This window comes from Cetorhinus maximus, chromosome 16 (genome assembly GCF_964194155.1).
Source record: "Cetorhinus maximus chromosome 16, sCetMax3.hap1.1, whole genome shotgun sequence".
Lineage (NCBI taxonomy): Eukaryota > Metazoa > Chordata > Chondrichthyes > Lamniformes > Cetorhinidae > Cetorhinus > Cetorhinus maximus.
This window is the reverse complement of record NC_135894.1, coordinates 21,997,579-22,020,738: the sequence shown is the minus strand read 5'-3', so window position 1 is coordinate 22,020,738 and position 23,160 is coordinate 21,997,579. Positions and strand designations below refer to the sequence as shown.

Genomic DNA, 23,160 nt, shown 5'->3' with positions numbered 1-23,160 from the left:
CATGGAAATAGAGTCGGTCTGATGTTGGGTCTCCGTTCCTGACTGCCTGTTGTATCACAGCTATACTATGTTCTTTACCCATCAGGGTATCAGTCTTTTCCTGACCTACAGAATGCTTATGTGAGGACATATCAAAGTTCCACTCTCTTTGGGTTGACTGCAGGTACATATGGTGAAGCAATATAAGTGAATGAAAGTGAGATGAAGTAAGGTGGGAAGAGGCTTGTGTGGAGCTTAAACACTGACACAGACCTGTGTGCTGAATGGTCTGTTTCTGAGCTGTGAAATTCTATGTAAAAGTATTCTTCCAAGCCAAAAGAATGAGAGTGTATGTCATATAAACTGATACAACCACATATTTATCTCAAAGGCCCAACGGGGATAAGCCCGGTAGGTCTTTCACCGCCAATTGTTGGAATGATTACCTAATAGGCTGAACCTGAAATCAGTGCAGTTAAATTAGGGATTGTCTCCTGATTTAGTAGGTAAGCACAGTGTGGTACTTAGCCATACAGTTGAAGAAGCTCACAGGTTTAGTGAGGTTTGTAAAACACTTTCAGTAAGAATGACATGGCAGAGCACTTGTGGGGTATAGTTTTCCCATGAAGTCTCACAAACAGAAAACCAAACAAACAAAGTGTTTTTGGTGTTTAGTCGAGGGAAAACAATTCTTCAACTAGTGCCATGGGATATTTTATGTTCTCCTCAATAATCAGTCAGGGCCTTAGTTTAACATCTCCTCTGAAAGATTCCCTCAGTGCTGCACTGAAGTGCAAGCCAGGATGATATGTTCAAGTTACTGGGGCTTGAGTCCACAATCTTCTGACTCAGGCGGAAGTGCTATCACTGAAGCACAGAATGATCCAGTAGTTCCTGCTCTCTGTTAATTGATAGCAGTTAGACAGCATTGAGAGTGCTACACTTAGCTAATGTCTCTGAGCTAGAGAGTGGAAGAAAATCAAAAATAAACCAAGGTTCCCATTGCGGAGGAGAGAAAGAGGAAAAAAAAGCCAAATGATGTAGGTATACAATTTTCTCTTTTACTTCCAAAATGTCAAACCATTTTTATTTTTATTTCATCAGTATATTTATATGAAGGCATGAATTTCTAGTTTGCAATTTCCTTAAATAAACAGCATCTTGGTGCTTAAAGCTAGCATTTCAACAGGAATTTTACAAAAACAAAATATAAAGAAGATACTTTTTTGGGTAAAAAAAGTTAGTTAAGAAACGTAAGTGCAGTAATTTAGATTCTCTAGCATTGTATCTGTGTAGTAAATGTGACAACATATTAAGGGCCCTTTTGGTTTGTTTACATTCAGTACTGTTCAATCATTTCAGGAATTCAGAGAAGGAATGACCAGAGATAGACATTCTATGTGGATAAGTGCAAGCTCATTTATTTAGAACATAGGGCCAATTTTCAATTTTTAGTTAGGTAATATTACCCAGGGTGCATTATTGATCAGGTGAATGGACAAACACTCAACATGTTTGCAGGAAATCCTGCTGAAAATCCTATCATAGCAGAACTGTTAACCCACTTAAAATAAATGGACCAACACCCACGTTACAAATGACAAAGTAACATTGTAGGAATGGGTTGAATGTTCATTTCCCCATTGTCAATAATGGTTTCAGGGCTAACGTCTAGGGACTATGCAAGCTACAATTAATATCTCCTTTGATCTTTGTGAAGCACATTCAAGCTGCTAAATGTAAGGACAGGTTAGCTGCAATCTTGGGTCTGAATCTAGGTTAGTACAATCTTAGGTCTGAATCTAGCTGTACCAGAAAATGCTGGTTTTATACATCAACCTGTGATAGAAATGCCGTTGACAAAACATAATGGGCCAGATTTTTCTGAAAAAAAATCAATATTTGTGCGACCCTCCCTGTTATTGATCCTCAAATTGGACAGCAACTTGTAGCAAGAAAAATATTTCCTGTGGCTGAGAAATCGCCACTAGTTTCCAGCCAATCCGTGTCGCTCTGCAGTTAGCCTCACAAATACTGCATTTTGCACATAATCTCCCTGTGATTTTCATGAAGTTGCTACATTTGCACATTAACTGTCCATTGAACTTAAGTCTAGCAATTAACAACATAAGTATCATTTTAATATGGTGATTGTTAATTGTAGCCAATCAACCTCTCTGGCTCAGAAAGTGGACACTTATAAGTATGGAGCCTCATTCCTTCAGGTTGTGAAGTGTACTAGGCAATATTAAAAACATTTTCCTTTGTCTTTTTTTCCTATCTCTCAATCCAATATTTTTTTTCCTCTCTTTATTTATCTTTTTTTATTTATCTGACATTGAATTCACCCACCTACTCAGTTCCTTCTTTGTTTATTTCCCAATACTTTAGTTTTATTGGTTAAGGAGATTGAGACTTTGGCCTGTTGTTCACCAAGATTCCAGATGGCCTCTTGGCCTCACTACGCTGTCAGCTCACACTTCCAGCAACTTTGTAGGCCACAAATTTTAAAGCTTAAACATGCACAAACAAGTCTAACTAACAGTGAGATGCCATGCACCAGCAAAACCTGGGCCATTTTACAGAAGGGGCAAATATGTCCTCAAGAGCCTCTTTCACTGCATTTCCGTGGTGCAGCAGAACAAGCTTTGAAAAAATAATTACCTCCAAATACACTCTCTTTGACACTACTCAAGTGGTATTTGTTGAAATAAGTAAATGGTTTGGTCAATGGCTAAGTTTTATGATTGGTATTATTTAAGCACCAGTTGCAACCCGTTTTGGTTTAGTGCAGGAAGTTTAGAGTGTGCATAGAAGTTCTGTAGCTCAGCATGCATTCTAGTAAGCACCCTGCTAATTTTTTTTTTACAGTGACTGAGAAAACATGGATCTTTGATCTATCATGATTATTTCAGCAGTAGCAAAGCCAGTTAAAATGCTTGTGAAAACACAGGAGCATATCTAAGCAAATGTCCTACATTTGAAAGTTGCACCCAGGCTAGGAACTGGTGAAAAGAAAATAGATCAATTTAACTTGGGTCAGATCTTTCAGACCTTCTTCATTCCTTTTCCCATCAGACATGCAAAAACAGTCATAACCATTTTCGGTTTTACTTCAACTAGGTCCTCTGGAAGAGCATAGACTCGAGTTCCAATTTTTCTTGCCATCGAAATGGCATACCTAGAGAAAATCAACAAAATCAAAAATATTTGGGTCAGCCACAAGTTTCTAATAAAAGCAATCTCATTGTTCCAGTTATATGAACAAACATGCTGTGCAACTGCACTAACTTAAATATTGTTGGCAGATTTACGACAGTTCTTGTGGCCTGAATGGGAAGGCTAAAGAAACTTAATAAGCAGTACTGAATAAAAAGGCAAGTTGTGTTATTATAGGAATTGTAGATTCTGTAGATTTAAAAATTTTCTTTCTCATTTCCTGCCTTGTTATGATCAGGCCCTCAGGCATCAACCAACAACTTGAATTTATATAGCACCTTTACTGTCCTAAAATAGTCCAAGGTTATGTACAGGAACATAATCAGACTAAAACTGACTCAAAGCCACAGAGAAAGATATAAGGACAGGTGACTAAACGTTTGGTCAAGGGGGCAGGTTTTAAGGAGGAGAGAGAGGCGGAGAGACAGGCAGGCTTGTAGTGGGAATTCCAGGATTTAAGGCTGAGGCAGCTGAAAACATTTCCATCAATGGTTGGATGAAGGAATTGGGAGTGCTCAAGAGGCTAGATCTTTAAGGATATTCAGGATGAACACACATGTTTAAATAATTTTAAGTGTAACTGGTTCTACTTCTTATGACTTCCAATTTAAAGGAAAGCGAATAATTTACATGGGTTTGGAGAATGTGCTTCTGTAGAGAGAAGGGATTGAGGGATATGGCAAGAAGGCAGCTAGGTGGGATTGAGATAATTCAAAAAAAAAGGTACACTTGCTGGGCCTAATCATCCTCAAAATAACATTCTTATACATACAGTTCCTAGTGCCAAAATGGACTGAATTCTGTCGAATTTTGTGTAAACTACATCAAAACCATTAATTTCAAGAACATAGGAACAAGAGTAGGCTATTCAGCCACTCAAGCCTGCTCCACCATTCAGTTAGATCATTGCTGATCTGTTCCTCAACTCCAGTATCTGTCTTAGTTCTATAACCCTTGAGGAGGCAGTGACGTAGTGGTATTGTCATTGCATTAGTAATCCAGAGACTTAGACTAATGCTCTGGGCACCCAGGTTCAAATCTCACCACAGCAGATGGTGGAATTTAAATTCAAAAAATCTGGAATTAAAAGTCTAATGATGACCATGAACTCATTGGTTTTTATTGTTAAAAACCCACCAGGTTCACTAATATCCTTTAGGGAAGGAAATCTGTTGTCTTTATCTAGTCTGGCCTGCATGTGACTCCAGACCACAGCTCTGAAATGGCCTAGCAAGCCACTCAATTGTATCACAATCACTTCAAAGGCAATTAGGGATGGGCAGTAAATGCTGGCCTAGCCAGTGATGCCCACATCCCATGAATGAACATTTAAAAAATATCCAGTTCTGATGGGGTCTCACCAAGACTTTGGACAATGGAAGCATCGCTTCCTGATGTTTGAATTCTAGCACTAACTTCATATTCAGTTGTAACTTCTGCTCCTATTCCAACAACTTACTGCGCCTGCCGAGCGTCATCTGCAAACTTGGATATGTTCTATTTCTTCATCGAGTTAAATGATATATACGGGAAAAACTGATGCTCTAGTACAAATACTGGGCAAACACCACTTGTCATATCCTACCATCCCATCTGTAAAGCCACCAATGGTCCCAGGAATTTGAAATCCTCCCTTCAAAGTCATCTTCCTGTTAACATATTGACACCCTGAATTTTGCTCTCCCTGTCTGTTCCAATCCATGGCATTGGGAGTACACCAGTCAGGCCTAGACTACAGTCAGTCTGGATAGCAGGTGCAGTGAATCTCTGCACTATTCAACATAATTGAAAATTGAGAGATGACTAACTACGTTCTTTGCCTTGTAAAGGGTTACTCTTCTAGCTGGTTAAAAACATACAATAAAGAGAAGCTTGAAACTAACCCCAAGCAGCACAAAAAGGTACATTTATCTAGCTCATTTATCATAGTAAAACTTCCCAAGGTGCTTTCACAAGAGGGATGTCAACAAAAAAAAACATTTTTTGATACCGAGTCATAGAAGGAGAAATCAAGAATGATTAAAGATTGATCAAAGGTTTTAAGGAACATTTTAAAGGAGGAGAGACAGGTGGAGAGACAGAGGGGTTTAGCAAGGGAATTCCAGAGCTTAGGGCCTTGGCAGATGAAATTAATGTCACCAATGGTGGGCTAATTAAAATCAGGAATGTGCAACGGGCCAGAATTGGAGGAGCACAGGGATCTCAAAGGCTTGTAAAGCTGGAGGCAGATAAAGGCCTTATAGAGAAACCTGACATAAGAATGAGGATCATAAAATCGGGGTATTGTTGGGCAGGGAGGCAGTGAAGTCAGCAAGCACAGGGGTAATGAGTTAACGATATTTGGAGCACATTAAAGTATGGGCAGCAGAGTTTTGGATGAACACAGCCCAAAGTGAGGTCAAATTTCATTTACAATTGTATCCCGGAATGCTATCTGATTAACCAATTTGTGTAAGGAAATGAATCTTGTTCCTGTTTTATCCAACGATCCTAGAATTTACAGTGCAGAACAAGCCATTCAGCCCAACTGTGGCAGTACTTATTCTATCAACATACCCTTCTATTCATTTCTTCTAGTTATAGTTTCTCCTTAAATGATACTGCTAGCGTATAGACTACTCACTTAGCATTTTGAAGTTTCTCTTCATCAGTCAGATCTCCAGTCTTCACAAGGTCATACCTGACTGATCCAGGCTGAATGGCATCGATCAGATCCAGTACTGGTATACTTGTGCTGATTTCTCGGTCCTGTATATTGAGTAACATATATGGATGACATGCATCAGAAAAGTTCTGCACAAACTGTACACTCGAACAGGACTGATGGTCTTACACAGGAAATCAGCAACAATCCCAAACATAGGAACTCTGCTATCTCAGACAAATATATCTGGCACCATAATTCACAGTTAGGAGAGAGGTCAACATACACAGGTAGTTCAGGAATTTCAGACTCAGACTGCACACTCACAGCCACATGCAGGTGAGTGTGGGATGTCAGCTTTAAATAGCAACCAGATAGTCATCAAACTTCTTCCTTACAAGAAATTACTGCAATCATTTGTTCCACTTAATTTGATTAACAGACTTGACTGTGTTCAGGGGCAAGGGAACAAAATGAAACAAAGACTGTGATGGTGGCATCACAAGTCTTGGCCAGAATGGAAGCAATTGGATAATTTCCCTGTCGATCATACCTAAAGACCACAGGCAGAATTTTACGGCCAGATCGTGGTGGGGGCGGGGTGGTAAAATGCCGCGAGCCACTGAAAAACCCATTGATTTCAGCGAGACTGTAAAATCCTGCCAGCGTTAAATTCCGCCCCACACTGCTTTAAGTGACTGGGATTGATTTTATATGCATCATTTGTGCTAGGTAACTATCCTCCATCCATTGCATTTTACTGGAGATATAATGTTGCTTTTATTGGAATACACTTATAGTTTCAGCCATTGGTTCTATTTGCTGCAATTTGTAAGACGGCTTAGTGGACCCTATTAAGTAAATGGACTATTGCTGTAGTGCATAGAGACTCTTTAAGTAGATTCTTCTGTAGTGCCAACAGACTGTCGAAATAGGCTGTTTGCTGACTAAACAGACTTTACCACAAGTCCCACCCCATTTCTCACTCTTTGACAGCACTGTATCAGCCAATATGCACACCATTAAACAAAACTTTTGAGTAAATGGGAGCTGGCTGTGAAAGTAAAGCTGACCTGTGTAAGATGCGGAATATTAGTGCAGTTACTGTAGGAGTGTTTGAAGGGCAGACTGGAGTTTTAAATATGTATAATGGGTACACATAAATGTATATTATATATGACATATTTGTCCATTGTGTATGCTTCTTATTCATCATTTTATTCCTAATATAATTTATTGCTTTATTATTTTCGTGCAGTGGGTGAGGGGAATCCTACTTATTTAGGTCGGTAGCTTTAAATTAAAAAAATTCTCTTTGAGCAATGCCACTGGAGATCCACAAGTAAAACAGCAGAGAAGTAGATTACCTTAAAGCTTGCAACAGAGGAACTTTTTCCTGATTCTGATAAAGTCTGATTCACCCAGTTTATAATGATGTCATCGTTGACCTTTTCTCCATCACCAATATCTTCCAGCATGTTCAATGTATACCTAGGAGCAAAGAAAATAGTATTACTTTGATCTGTAAGAAGGGACATCATCACTACCATTGGTGCAGTGTCAGGAATTAAAGGAATAGTGCCTGGACTATAGTACCGTTGGAAGTACTTTTCATTTTAAATACATGTGATGATGAAAATTACTTCAAACTAAACCATGATAAAAACAACAAATTATTAATTTCTGGGATGCATTGCCTGAAAAGGGAGATGGAAGCAGATTCAATAGTTCCCAACTCCACAACAGGCCTCCCCAAAGGTTCAAGAACTAGCTGACCTGACATATTTCACACAGACTTCAATAACCCACTCACCTCACTGAGGATCTCAAACTCAGGGAAATTCAAAATTGAGACAAGCATTTGAAGATGAAATGTTTGCAGGGTTATGGGGAAAGAGCAGGGCGAGTGGAACTAATCGAATGGGCTGGATTTTTCTGTTCTGATACTTAACAAACCCGGTGCCAGTGTGATGCCAGGTATGAAGGCCATAGGTCCCAACGATTGGCTGATCGAATCAAGCAACATGTTCCTCCAACTTTTCGTAATAGGGTACAGACAGTACTCAACCAGCCCATGCTTGCAAAGCTCAAAACAAAATGTCTACTGTTAGATGTGATTCTGTGATTGGGCAGCACTTGATCAATCCTGAGTGCGCTAATAGCTACACCAACAGCCAATTTAAGATATTCAGTTGAGCTCTTAATGTGACTTATTTATGCTTGCTAGAAGCAACATTCATTCATATGCAGGGACCCATTCTCTGCAAACAAAAGGAATGTGTTCAAGCCTTACACCTTTTCTGAATTACCCAGGAGCTTGGGAAGTCTGTAGAACTCTGTTGCTTTCTCCATGACAATGCCACGGCCAATCAGAGTTGACTTGCCAAGCAATCAGCACCCTTTCCCCCTGTAGTATATATTATTGTGATTGTTTGAAATTTGGCATTCTTGCATTTGTCCTGTTGAGTGCAAGGTGATAAGTTTCAGCAACATGTCTCTTTTTTCAGCAATATTCAAAATCTAGATTATTTTGTCCAAATGTACAAGGTGGAACCAAGCAGCAAAAATATACCAAATTGTCCATATTCCCAATATTTATCAGTTAGTGCCATTAACTTCTAGCTTTTATCAATCTTACAAGATAAAATACACTCACCTCCTCATTAACTGCCACAGCAAGGCTAAAGTTGGCATGTGTTTGCCCTCATTCAGATCTTGACCTGCAATTCCAACGAGCGAAAACTTGGCTTTGTTCTTTCCCAAATCAACTGCGTAGTTACAGTTTTCCAGCTTTTGGGTAATAAAAGCTACTTGTTAACAACGCATTGGTTTGATTCATTATCAGCAATGTTTTAATTTTTTCAAATGACCATTTAGTTTAACTAAAAATGAACCAAATGCCTGTTAGCTCTTGTGGTACAGCTTCATAAGGCCTGTGTTTCAATCCCAGTCTTATTTGTCATTTGTGCTCACTTCAGTTCAATGAACAAATCCCACCATAAAAATGGAATGTTGTTTAAGCCATAATTCACCAGAATGAAACCTATTCAAGAATTGAAAGACCGATTTGCGGCCTTGAACTCAATGCCTGACATCTCCCCTCCCCCAAGATGCTCTGGATTGAGCTTCACCGTTCTGCGCTATACAGTTCTGAGATGTAGGTCTGCCGGGGTGGGCGGAAGTTGCTCACCAGCTTCAGACATCAACTGTTGGGCATCTAGTTGGCCGTCTAGTGGCCATCTTGGTGGCACTGGTAGACAGAGAGGCCTCAAACTTGTCCTCGCAGCATCAGACTCCACAAATGGAACTACATTTAACGATACAACAGGCAGTCCTAGAGCCTCATTCTAACATACTGTCATTTGGGTTAATTTTGGATCAGAGGAAGTCATACTCTTTCTCGTGTTGAGGAGTCGATTACTTTAACAATATTTAACAAATGTACTGATTTATTTTTCAGAATAGGAGGTCAGAAATGCAAAATAGTAAAAGGGAGTGGAAGCAGATTCACTACTAACCTTTAAAAGGGAATTAGATATGTACTTGAAAAGCCAAAAGGGAAATTACAGGGCTATTGGGAAAGAGCAGCAGAGAGGGATTAATTAGATGGCCCTTTCAAAAGAGCTGGTACAGGCACAATGATAAAAATGGCCTCCTCCTGTGGTGTATAATTCAATGCATTTCTAAATTTCTTTGTTCAGAGCTTTGTTCAGGTTAGAGTTTGCAGTTCCCAGGCACAGACAGGTAAAGCAGATTTTATCAGTCCTTTAAATAGGGAATTAGGTAGTTGCTGGAAAAAGAGGAAATATAGGGTAGAATTTCCAGGTCAACGGGCAGCTGTGATCGGCGGGCACAGGAGCGGCCGGGAATGGACCGCTGCCCACGATCGGCCCCCTGACCGCGATTTCATGCTGGCTGGCCAATTAACAGGCAGCCAACGTGAAAGGTGCACTGAAAGGCTGAATGCTGCTGGGGTGGGGGGTGGGGGGTGGGAGGAGGGCGAGCGCTGAAGTCAGCGTGGGCATGGGGGGAGCGTGGAAGGAAAGCTTCTTGAAGGCAGAGAGCTGCCTCAGGGAGCTGACAAATTTAAAATCAATAAAGACAGAATTTAAAATCCAGAAAAAGTGTCCATGCATCAGAATGAGTCACTTGTGCGTGGACATTATAAAAATTCTGTGCATAGATTTTTATTATTTTTATTTAATTACGGAAACCTTATCCCGCCCATGGATGAGGTTTCCTGAAGAATGCAAAGGCCACCTGGCCGATTCGCCCGCCCACCAACCGTAAAGGTGGAGGGGCAATGAAAAATCCCTATTAATTGATAATTTAATGGCCTTAATAGGCCTCTTAATTGTTGGTGGGCATGTTGCCGACTCTCGTGCACACCTGCCAACCGAAACATCGCGCGAGTGTGCAATGACATCAGGACGCTTGCCCGACATCATCGCACACTATTTCACGCTCGAGCGTGTCGGGCGCACGCCCGCAAGCCAAGCAGAAAATTCTACCCATAAAGAATGGAGAGTGGGATTAAATTCGGTGGTTCAAGTTGGGTAAGGGGCTAGCATGGACTTGATAGGCTGAATGGTCTATTTCTGTGCTATGTCATTTGATATTTATCAGATAGTGCTAGAAAAGAAAAAAAACACCCTCTCCCCAATTGCTTATGCTCTAGTGACTATTAGGATTGTTAGATTTGGAGGGAAATCTGGTCTTGAGATTCTTGAGAGAATTTTTTCCTAAAATTCTTATTGATAGGGGAGGAGATACGAACAGTGACTGTCTGCCATTCATTGCTCAAAAAAATCAATTAGAATGCCTTGAAAATACATTCCACTTCAAATAAGTTATGGGGCACTGAACCTGTCATCAGGCAGCCGATAAGTGCACACTTTCAAAGATGGCTAGACAGCAGTTCATCCAGAGCTCATGCACCTAGAACCAATGAACCAAGAGATCTGGGAGACTGGCTGATAGTGCATTCATATAGATTGGCAGTCAAGTATTCAGAATTTTAACTTAATCTTCAGCTACAAGGACTGGAACTGGGCAACAGAACGTCTGGCCATCATTCATCACGAAAACCAAGGAACCATTTCCCTTTAAGGCTATAGCCTTTCCTTTGGTTACATATACATCCCAATTTTGATCTAGTCACCATTCTCCAGTTCACAGCAATACACTCCCATTTTTTTCTCCATGGAGGATTGTTTTGTCTGTTCTATGGTTTGGAAATGGTATTTTGACTAAAATCTTTTAGTGTGGCTCACCAATAGAGTCATTATTATGGTACAGAAGGTGGCCATTTGGTCCATCGAGCCTATGCCATCTCTTCATAGAGCAATCCAGTCAATCCAATTCCCCCACTCCATCCCTGCAGCTGTGCAAGTTTATTTCATTTTCACACCATGGGTTTTCAACAGCAGACATTTTTCATACATGTCTTTTTATTATCATCCAAGGTGCTCTAACTTCTATTATTAAAAATAGCAAATATCTAAGGCCTATTTCAACTCTGATGTACATGGAGGAATCTCAGAAATACAAAGGGAGCAGGGGCAGAGACAATTAACCAAAGGCATCATGGATCTCAGATGATCACAGTTGTATAGCAAACCGTTAAATAGTCAGAATGTCAGTATTTCATTGACACAATTGCAGTCGGTCTGCACAAAGCTCTGATCTATCCTGCCAGAGATTAGAATCTTTCATTGAAAACTCACTTTCTTCATGTTAGCACCCAGTTTAGGATAAGGTGGTTTGTTCACCCGACTCCAATCCACTGGAACCTTGATCTTTTCATAGAGCTGCAGAATCACCAAGGCATCCTCCAGGTCACTGCAACACAATGGTTTGGAGAGAAAAATATGACTGAACATTCAAACCATGCATTCAGAACAGCTCAGGTTGAGGTGCAGGTCTGGATATGGGTCCAGTCAGAATCCACAACTATATATTCAGGCCCAGAGACTGGTGTAGGTTTTAAAACAGGAAATAGGTGAAATTCATAGGTTCATTAGCATTGAAATAGGAAGAGACACATTAACCTGATGTAGGAGCGAACGTTGGGATCATAGAATGAGTGTGCCACAGCGCAGTGTTCTTCTAATAATTCCAAGCCTGTGCAAATGGACTGCCAATAATTAAATGTTTTTTTTATATAATATTAAAACTTAGAGCAAAGGAAAACATTCAACTTTCAAAATACTCAAGTGGCATCCTGACTTCTACAAAACTAGACATATCTGCTGGCTGTATTGGTGGATTGACATTCCTCAGTCAAAATTTTAATGCTCTAAATTTGCTACATTTTACATTGATTTAGCATATAAGGAAAATATGCTTGACATTTATTCACTAATTGCACCAGTATTCATTGATAGGTTACAGTACTTTTAGATTAATAGCTTAGAGTCTACCTTTATAAACCAAGCATTCAGTACAGATTGTTTTATAATTGGCCACGTCTGATTTAGCATTCATCCTAAAACCTGATTCACACACTGGTTGCAAGTGTTAAACAATTGTAACTGTGCAGGACAAGAATTTGATTCAAACAGCATGCTGGTACCATCTAATGGTGGTACAACAGAAATACATTATCGTAAATCTGTGATTTGTCTTATGCTTTCACCTCAACTGTAGTCATTTAAGATTTCTTGATTTATTAATGCCTTCAGGAAGTCTAAAACAGTATTAATATTAAATGCAATTTACTTATTGTGCTGTGTCAGAGATTAACTCATACTCATTGCAAATTTTTAAAAAATTCATTCATGGGACGTGGGCTTCGCTGGCTGGACCAGCATATATTGTCCATCCCTAATTGCCCTTGAGAAGGTGGTGGTGAGCTGCCTTCTTGAACCGCTGCAGTCCATGTGGTGTAGGTACACCCACAGTGCTGTTAGGAAGGGAGTTCCAGGATTTTGACCTAGTGACAGTGAAGGAATGGCTATATAGTTCCAAGTCAGGATGGTGAGTGACTTGGAGGGGAACTTCCAGGTGGTGGTGTTCCCATCTATCTGCTGCCTGTCCTTATAGATGGTGGTGGTCGTGGGTTTGGAAGGTGCTGTCTAAGGAGCCTTGGGAAATTCCTGCAGTGCATCTTGTAGATGGTACACACTGCTGCTACTGTGTGTTGGTCACAGTATTGAAATGGCTGGTCCAGTTCAGTTTCTGGTCAATGGTAACACTATATTGATAGTGGGGGATTCAGTGATGGTAATGCCATTGAACATCAAGGGAAGATGGTTGGATTCTCTCTTGTTGGAGATGGTCATTGCCTGGCACTTCTGAGGCACAAATGTTACTTGCCACTTGTCAGCCCAAGCCTGGATATTGTCCAGGTCTTGCTGCATTTGGACATGGACTGCTTCGGTATCTGAAGAGTTGCGAATCGTGCTGAACATTGTGCAATCATCAACGAACATCCCCACTTCTGACCTTATGATGGAAGGAAGGTCATTGATGAAGTAGCTGAAGACGGTTGGGCTGAGGACACTACCCTGAGGAACTCCTGCAGTGATGTCCTGGAGCTGAGATGACTGACCAACAACCACAACCATCTTCTTTTGTGCTGGGTATGACTGCAACCAGCGAAGAGTTTTCCCCTGATTCACATTGACTCCAGCTTTGCTAGGGCTCCTTGATGACACACTTGGTCAAACGTGGGCTCGATGTCATGGGAAGTCACTCTCACCTCACCTTGGAAGTTCAGCTCTTTTGTCCATGTTTGAATCAAGGCTGTATTGAGGTCAGGAGCTGAGTGCCCCTGGTGGAACCCAAACTAAGCGTCAATGAGCAGGTTATTGCTAAGCATGTGCTGCTTGATAGCACTGTTGATGACCCCTTCCATTACTTTACTGATGATCAAGTAAACTGATGGGGCAGTAATTAGCCAGGTTGGATTTTTCCTGCTTTGTGTTCAGGACATACCTGGGCAATTTTCCACATCGCTGGGTAGATGCTAGTGTTGTAGCCGAGGAAGTGCTGGCGAGGCCGTAGGAGCGAGGGAGGGATGTCACAGGAGTGGAGGGGGAGGTAGTGGTTCAAACCGTGGAGTAGGAAGAGCACTGTCCACACCTTAGGAGCAGTGGGACCGGGTGTCCACACCATGGGTGCTGGGGTGCTGTCCATATGGACCCCCAACATCAGGCCTGCCGCTGGATGGATTTTCAACAACTCTCCACTATGAACTATGAATCCATGGTGGCAGCTGGTGATATTCTTCAGGCTATCCCCATGGTGGTAGAATCCATGGGTGAACCACCATTGAGGGAAAGCTGCAATAAGCGATCAAATGGATGAAAAGCAACAAAGCCTGTGGCCCCAATGGTATTCCAGCTGAGGCCTTCGAAGCTGGTGGGCTTTTGCTCACATCAAGACTCCATGCTCTCATCCTATGGATTCGGGAGGAAAAGGAACTACACCAACCCCCTCCCCCCACTCCGATATCAGAATGGTGACAGTCGTAACTATCTTCAAGCAGAGGGATAAATCATGCTGTGGAAACTATCGAGGTATTTGCCTCTGGTCTATAGCAGGGAAAGGCCTGCTGCAATCGCAGAATCACAGTGCAGAAGAGGCCCTTCGGCCCATTGAGTCTGCACCGACACGTGAGAAACACCTGACCTACCTACCTAATCCCATTTACCAGCACTTGGCCCATAGCCTCGAATGTTATGACGTACCAAGTGCTCATCCAGGGACTGTTTAAAGGATGTGAGGCAACCCGCCTCCACCACCCTCCTAGGCAGTGCATTCCAGACCATCACCACCCTCTGGGTAAAAAAGTTTTTCCCCACATCTGCCCTAAACCTCCTGCCCTTCACCTTAAACTTATGCCCCCTTGTGACTGACCCTTCAACTAAGGGGAACAGCTGCTCCCTATCCACCCTGTCCATGCCCCTCATAATCTTGTACACCTCGATCAGGTCGCCCCTCAGTCTTCTCTGCTCCAACGAAAACAACCCAAGTCTATCCAACCTCTCTTCATAACTTAAATGTTTCATCCCAGGCAACATCCTGGTGAATCTCCTCTGCACCCCCTCCAGTGCAAACACATCCTTCCTATAATGTGGTGACCAGAACTGCACACAGTACTCCAGCTGTGGCCTCACCGAGGTTCTATACAACTCCAACATGACCTCCCTACTTTTGTAATCTATGCTTGATTGATAAATATAAATTGATAAAGGCAAGTGTCCCATATGCCTTGTTCACCACCCCACTAACATGCCCCTCTGCCTTCAGAGATCTATGGACACACACGCCAAGGTCCCTTTGTTCCTCAGAACTTCCTAGTGCCATGCCGTTCATTGAATACTTCCTTGTCAAATTACTCCTTCCAAAGTGTATCACCTCACACTTTTCAGGGTTAAATGCCATCTGCCACTTATCTGCCCATTTGACCATCCTGTCTATATCTTCCTGTAGCCCAAGACACTCAACCTCACTGTTAACCACCCGGCCAATCTTTGTGTCATCCGCAAACTTACTAATCCTACCCCCCACATAGTCATCTATGTCATTTATATAAATGACAAATAATAGGGGACCGAGCACAGATCCCTGTGGTATGCCACTGGACACTGGCTGCCAGTCACTAAAGCATCCTTCTGTCATCACCCTCTGCCTCCTACAACTAAGCCAATTTTGAATCCACCTTATCAAATTACCCTGTATCCCATGTGCCTTTGCCTTCTTTATAAATCTCCCATGTGGGACCTTGTCAAAGGCTTTGCTGAAATCCATATAAACTACATCAACTGCACTACCCTCATCTACAAACCTGGTCACCTCCTCAAAAAATTCAATCAAATTTGTTAGGCATGACCTCCCTCTGACAAAGCCATGCTGACTATCCCTCATCAAACCTTGCCTCTCCAAGTGGAGATAGATACTCTCCTTCAGAAATTTCTCCAATAGTTTCCCTACCACTGACGTGAGGCTCACTGGCCTGTAGTTCCCTGGCTTATCTCTACAATCCTTTTTAAATAGCGGAACCACATTAGCTGTTCTCCAGTCCTCTGGCACCTCCCCCGTGGCCAGAGAGGAATTAAAAATTTAGGCCAGAGCCCCTGCGATCTCCTCCCTTGCCTCCGTCAGCAGCCTGGGACACAAATAATCCAGACCTGGAGATTTGTCCACTTTTAAGCCTGTCAACACCTCCAATACCTTGTCACTCCCTATATCAATTTGCTTAAGAACCTCACAGTCTCTCTCCCCGAGTTCGATACCTTCATCCTCATTCTCTTGGGTGAAGACGGACGTTAAATATTCATTCAACACTCTAGTGATGTCCTCTGGCTCCACCCATAGATTGCCCCCTTGGTCCCTTATGGGCCCTACTCTTTCCCTGGTTATCCTCTTCCCATTGATATACTTATAGAATATCTTGGGATTTTCCCTACTTTTACCAGCCCGAGCTTTCTCATATCCCCTCTTTGCTTTCCTAACTGCTTTCTTAAGCTCCACCCTGCACTGTCTGTACTCCACTAATGCCTCTGCTGATTTGTTTCCCTTGTAATTGCTAAAAGCCTCTCTTTTTCTTCTCATCGCAACCTGAATATCTCTGGTCATCCATGGTTCTCTGGGCTTGTTACTCCTTCCAATCACCCTAGAGGGAACATGTTGAGCCTGTGACCTCCCCATTTCCTTTTTGAACACCCCCACCCCCCCACCCCCACACTGTTCCTCTGTAGATTTCCCCACAAGTAGGTGTTCCCAGTCTGCCTTGGCCAGATCCTGCCTTATTTTACTAAAATCCACTCTCCCCCAATCCAAAACATTTTTTTGCAACTTGTCTATTTCTTTGTCCATAACAAACTTAAACTGTACCATGTTGTGGTCGCTCCCCCACCACCACCTAAGCCACCTGTCCGGCACCGTCCCTTGTTGGACCCTCTACATATTGACCTAAAAAGTTCTCCTGTACACATTTCAAGAAATCCACTCCATCCAAGTCCTTAACACTATGTCTATCCCAATTAATGTTGGGAAAGTTGAAATCACCTAATATGATTACCCTATTGTTATTGCTTTTACACACCTCCACAAATTGTGCACATATTTGCTCCTCAGTTTCCCGCTGACTATCTGGGGTCTATAATAAACACCTAACAATGTGGTTGCCCCTTTTTTATTCCTAAGCTCTACTCACAAAGTTTCATTTGATGCCCCCTCCAAGAAATCATCTCTCCTTACTGCAGTGATGGACTCCTTAACTAATAATGCAACACCTCCTCCTCTTTTACCCCCTCCCCTGTCTCCCCTGAAGATTCTATATCCCCGAATGTTGAGCTGCCAATCCTGCCCTTCCCTCAACCACGTCTCAGTGATGGCTACTATATCACAATTCCACATGTCAATCCTCACCCTTAACTCATCCGTTTTACCTGTAATACTCCTGTATTATTAAATAGAGGCCATCCAGCCTTGCCTTACTCCCTTGAAGCTTATTGCAGCTGTACTCCCTCTGACTTGATTGTTTTACTGTATTATGATGTGTCCCTATTCTGCTAACATTCTGTGTCCCCTCCCCCTGCCAAATTAGTTTAAACTCCTCCTAACAGCACTAGCAAACCCACCCGCAAGGATGTTAGTCCCGCTCTGGTTCAGATGTAGACCGTCCCACTTGTATAGGTCCCACCTTCCCCAGAAACGGTCCCAGTGATCCAGGAATCTAAAACCCTCCCTCCTGCACCAACTCTTAAGCCATGTATTCATCTGCACTATTCTCCTATTTCTGAGCTCGCTAGCACGTGGCACTGGGAGTAATCCAGAGATTACAACCCAAGAGGTCTTGCTTTTTAGTCTACTGCCTAACTCCCTGAATTCTTGATGCAATGTTCCAGTGAAGCTCAATGCAAACCGAAGGAACAGCACCTCATCTTCCGATTAGGCACTTTATAGCCTTCCGGACTTAACATTGAGCTCAACAACTTCAGACCATGAACTCTCTCCTCCATTCCCAACTCTTTCTGACGCCCCCACTGCCCCTTTTCTCTTATTCACTTTTATTTTTTAATTTTTATTTATTTATTTTTTTGTTCCCACTTATTTTCATTATTATTATTTTTTATTTCCATTTTATTCATCGTTTTGTCCCCAGCTTTTAGCCTTTTAGATCTTTTTCCCACTACCATCCTCTCCTCCCACCCAACCCCCACTAGGGCCATCTGTCACTTTCCAGAGTGCTTACCCTGGTCCGGCCATTATCACATTCTGCTTTCCACTCTTAGTGTCACCATTAGCACTTCCTTTAGCCAGACCACCGCTATTAACAACCCTTTGACCTTTTGTTTATATCTTTCGCAATCTCTCCTTTGCCTCCACCACAGCTTCACCTGATCCCCCACTTAAACAGTATATATTTCACCACATTTTTACTTCCCTGCAGCTCTGAAGAAGAGTCATACAGACTCGAACTATTAACTCTGTCTTTCTTTCTGCAGATGCTGTCAGACCTGCTGAGTTTTTCCAGCATTTTTCGTTTTTGTTGCTAAAATATCGAGCTATTGTGATTGATGCATGTCCCTGTGGATTCACATGGGGGTTAGTGTTTTGTGAAGTTGGCACTGCAGAACGGAGCAGTACTGCCTGTGCATAACCGTAAGATTCTTCTTATTCTTTCAATTACCTCACCTGTACAAATGGTTCACGCGAGGAGTCACACCAAGTGAGTTCATCCAGTTTCTGAATGTCCTTTCCTCTCTTGTTTCACCTACAAGTTTAGAAAAATGGTCAATTTGCCTTAATGATTTACAGAAAGGTATCAAAAGAGGTAGGAAGTGCAATTAATTATTGGATCACACAAATGCAGCAGCCACAATCATAAGGTCAGCACAAGAATTAAAGAAAGACAATGGATAAGGGAGTGTCTATGGACATCGTCTATATGATCAGGTGTTTGATAAGGTTTTGCACAAGATATTAGCAAAGATTAAAGCACATGGAATTGGTGGGAACTTTGTGACATAGTTTGGGAATTGGTCGGGGGATAGAAAGTAAGGGTTCCACTCTGATTGTATAAGAACATAAGAAATAGGAGCGGGAGTAGACCATACAGTCCCTCAAGCCTGCTCCACCATTCAATACAGTCATGCTGATTGGCAGGATGTGATGAGTGTTGTTCCCTAGGGATCTGCTCTGGGGCACCAGCTTCTCACCATATTTATTAACAAATTGGATGAAGGAAAGTGAGTTGCCATCAAAATTTGTTAGTAAGTTAGGAAACATAGCAAGGAACTACAAAGGAACGCAGACCGAGCATGTGGGAGAAAACTATCGTAGATGGAGTCAGGTCACATCTTAACCATCTCGGCTCCAATGGAAAAAGCCCATTTACTCAAGTCTGTCTTTACTAATGTAACACACCCCCCTACTCTTCATTTCTAGTGACATCCTCAGGTTGCATATTGCCAGGGCTTTCATATTCTCCCTATAATGGAGCTGAGATTGGCAGCTGAGATGATTTTCCCGTGGGAAATATTTGCATTAATTTACCAGAACAAATTTAACAAACCATTTTGAAAACATGCACTCCTCTGTGCAATGACTCTGAGATAGTAATACCATTACCACACCTCCGCTGGCGGTCTGGCCTCTTGGTTGCTGAGTTAGCACGAGAGTAAATTTACCGATCGCCATACTTCCGGTGGGAAGTCTCACTCAAATTTGTGACTACAGCATGTAGTGCCAATTCTCTAACCAGTGCACCCTTTAACTGAGGCTCAAGTTTGTTCCCCAACAAGGGGTGATAACTGGTACCAGAGAAGGAGCAGTTATCTGTTAATGGAATCTCAGACTGAACTAACCATAATGTTCATAGGGAGTGTGATTTTACAAGCTCAGAGGGATTTTAATTTTCTCAGAAGCTTACCCTCCAGTAGACTCCAGTCTATGTCCTGGTTCTCAGGTTTCTGAAGAGCTGGATACTTGTTGAACAGATTTGCAACAAAGGCCAAGTTTAGCTTGGGGTTCCCACGAACGACATCTGTTGCTGTGACAAACTGTCTGCAGCCAAGCCTTTCGGCCTGCTGAAGCATTGACTCTGCCCGTTTCAAGTCATCATTTTCCTGTACGAGTAATCGCAGTATTTGTGATTTACCATCAAACATGGTTAAATGAAAAAGACAGGCCAAAAACCTTTAATATATTCTCTCATACACTCAATATAACACAAACCTAACCTCATTCTGTCTCTGCACCACCCCCACCCCCCAACCTCAACATCCCCTCGAAGTTAGCATCTGTCCTGAATTATAAAGCATGGTAGGGCTACTCTTATACACAGCTGAATTTCTATAAGAGATCTCCTGATTGCCCGCCATCACTTTGTCATTTCTCTGAATTTCCACCAAAATTCAGCTGATCATCAGGAGAACAACTCACCCCAACCTTCCTCAGCAGAAATTCAACACCTTGGTTCATTCTTTCGTTTTAAACTCCTGTCCCTACTATTTCAATGCAGTTATTAACTCATTTAGATGTTTAAAAGAAGTAAAAACATGAACTTCTAATCAAAGCTGTTAGCCCGTGTTACACAGAAGAATTAACCCATTAACTATTGTGTTACACAGAGAAATTAACCTGTTAACTGTAATTATAACCTGTAACCATCAACCAACTCATTACATAGGGGAAGTTAAGGCTGCGTTCACTGCCAACGTGGCGCATGCACAGTTCTGTTTACTGGTTGCGATGGAGTAGGCAGCGATTAGGACAGAAATAAAGGAAAATTAACTGGAATTATATCTTTGATGAGGAAACCAGGATATAGCTTAGTTCTAGACAATGTTCAGTGCTCTGACCCATTCACCCGAGCTTCTACACAAATGCTGCAAGACCTGCTCATTCTGTCCAATACATTCTGTTTATAGGTTATGCTCTCTGTATTTTACCCCTTTCCCTTTTGCTTCTTTTGTTGTTGGAAAATTACATCAGGCGACTGGAGAGCTGACACAGACTAATAAAAAAGTCTGCAGTATAAGGTGTGTAATGTTGTGGGATGTTTTACAGGCTGTATGACTGCAGTTCTCCACTCTTCATTATCATGCCACATCAATTTACAATGGTATTTTATAATTTAAAAATAGCCCTTAACACAACCCAAGTTTGGAAAGACAAAACCCGTGACTGGTTTTCTGCGCATGTGCGGACAAGTGTGCATGTGCAAAGGGTATCGGCAGCCATCTTTGCTGCCATCTTGCATTGGCAGGAGGCACACTGGGAAGTTAAACCCATTAGCCAAGGGAAATTAAACACATTAATTAATGTGTTTCACAGAGGAATTAAATTCCTGTGAAATTCTAATCAATTAACCCATTAACTAATGCACTGCACAGAAATTAAACTCATTTAGCCAGTCAGAGGAACTGAAGTCAGGTAACTAGTGTGTTCTACAGGGGGAAGTTGAACTCATTAACTGGTCAGTTATAAAAGAAATGTTAAACCCTTAACCAGTGTGTTATACAGGGGATGTTCAACCCTTAACCAGTGTATTAGATAAGGTATGTTAAAACAGTTAACCAGTGAGTTACACAGAGTAATTAAATTTTCTGTTAACCTTTACTTCTTCCTCTTTTAATAGTTGTAACCAGTCTTTGAGCAAACTAAATATTATTTTTCACTATTTTAGAGAAGTGTAACATGACAAGATGCATTGTACAAACAGGTCATGAGAAGGTTGCACGTTTTAGTACTTACATTAATACCAGACATGTCAACTGGAATCGGATCTTGTCCCTCATCATCACCTTTTGGCGCGATTTGATTGAGGAGGTGGAAGTAAGCTTTTGAATCCTGTGGAATTGGTGAGAAGACTTAGAGACTGGTACATTCATTACAAAAATAGGTAAAACACATTGAAAAGAATGCAGCTGTTGCTAAAGACTTCTCATTAACTCTGAAAGACTAAATTCTGCATGCAATAAGATGCGGGATAAATGGAATCAAATCCATTATCTCTAGGCACATTAAACCCACCTTAATCCAATACACTAAAAATGGTTTGAACAGATACCTTCATCAAGTTACAGAAGTCAGTCAGCTTTTGAGTTCACCCATATGACAACAGTCCAGAAATACGAGATATCCAAAGAGCAGCATTAAGAATTCAAACAAACAAAGAGCAGAGGAAAGTAAAACAGGACAGGGTTTGGCATTAAGGGAGACACATCAAGGGTAAAGCATTCAAGGGACTGCAAGCTGCAGTACAAAAGTAAAAACACAGTAAATGTGCTTCCAGTCATGTTGCAATCACCTCCTCTAATTGATGTTGCTTAGAAATGTAGAGAATTTGTACCTTAATGAAGCTTCACAAGATATGGTGGTGTAAACAATGTTACTGAACTAATATTCCAGCTAATACGTGTTCACTCCAACCCATGGCAGTTTGAGAATTTGAAATCAGTTTTAAGTCAAAATCTGGTGTCAGTAAAACTGCCCATGAAGTTGTCGAGTGTATGTTGCTCCAGTCCCACACTAATGTAGTTGACTCTTTGTGAAGTGGGTGTAACTAACCATTCTACTGTATTAAACTGCTATCAGTGGTTCAAGAATAGAGCCCATCATGACCGTCTCAAGGCAGCTAGGGATAGGCAATGAGAACTGGCGTTGCCAGCGATGCCCACATCCCGAGAATAAATAGAGGAAAAAAATTAACTTTTTTTATGGTCTTTAACAGCCATTTTTTTTTGTAAGAATCCCCTTTATTCTTCTTCCAGCACCTATTTTACTTGGGTCAAAACTAAAAAAAAAATCAATGCAATGGTCCAGGGTAAACTTGCTTTTCTGTGGCAATCTCGCCTCTTGAGTCAGAGGCTGTGGGCTCAAGCTCCACTCCAGGACTTAAATCGGTAATCTAGGCTAACAGATTAGTATTGAGGGAACGCTGTGCCAGTGGAAGTGCTGCCTCCCAGATGAGACATTAAACAGAGTTCAGGGGGTTGCAAGAAATCCTATGGCACCACTTGGACAGCAGTAGGGAGCTTGGCCAACACCATCAAAAACTGATTAACTGGCCACTCATTTCAGTGGTTGTTTGTTGGGATCTTGCTGTGCACAACATGTGCTCCATTTGCTCAGGAAAATAATTCATTTACTGAGAAGCACTTTGGGATGTCCCTTGGACATTAAAAGTCATTGCATGAGAGAAATGATCAATCATTGTAAAACAGATATTAAGAACAACCTCCTCACTCAGTTTTGCTACCTATCAGAACAGGTTTATGCAATAATACAAGAAAAACCAAGGGTTGGAAAAAGTTCATTCAGCCCATAAAAGCTCAATGCTCCCAATTCTTCCACCTCAG

At 41.7% G+C, this 23,160-nt stretch overlaps 1 protein-coding gene across 2 annotated transcripts in view; it reads right to left on the bottom strand.

Moving 5' to 3' along the window:
- Positions 1-1,018: 1,018 nt before the first annotated feature.
- Positions 1,019-23,160, bottom strand: part of lcp1 (lymphocyte cytosolic protein 1 (L-plastin)) — a 60,132-nt gene continuing 37,990 nt past the window's right edge. For both annotated transcript variants that reach the window (XM_078559483.1, XM_078559484.1), the window contains exons 9-16: positions 21,554-21,649; positions 19,728-19,923; positions 18,491-18,569; positions 11,569-11,683; positions 8,499-8,632; positions 7,210-7,333; positions 5,822-5,946; positions 1,019-3,160 (exon numbers count right to left, since the gene is read on the bottom strand). In XM_078559483.1, the coding sequence (XP_078415609.1) occupies positions 3,028-3,160; positions 5,822-5,946; positions 7,210-7,333; positions 8,499-8,632; positions 11,569-11,683; positions 18,491-18,569; positions 19,728-19,923; positions 21,554-21,649 (1,002 nt within the window). In that variant the 3' untranslated portion in view covers positions 1,019-3,027. The remainder of the gene's footprint in view (positions 3,161-5,821; positions 5,947-7,209; positions 7,334-8,498; positions 8,633-11,568; positions 11,684-18,490; positions 18,570-19,727; positions 19,924-21,553; positions 21,650-23,160) is intronic.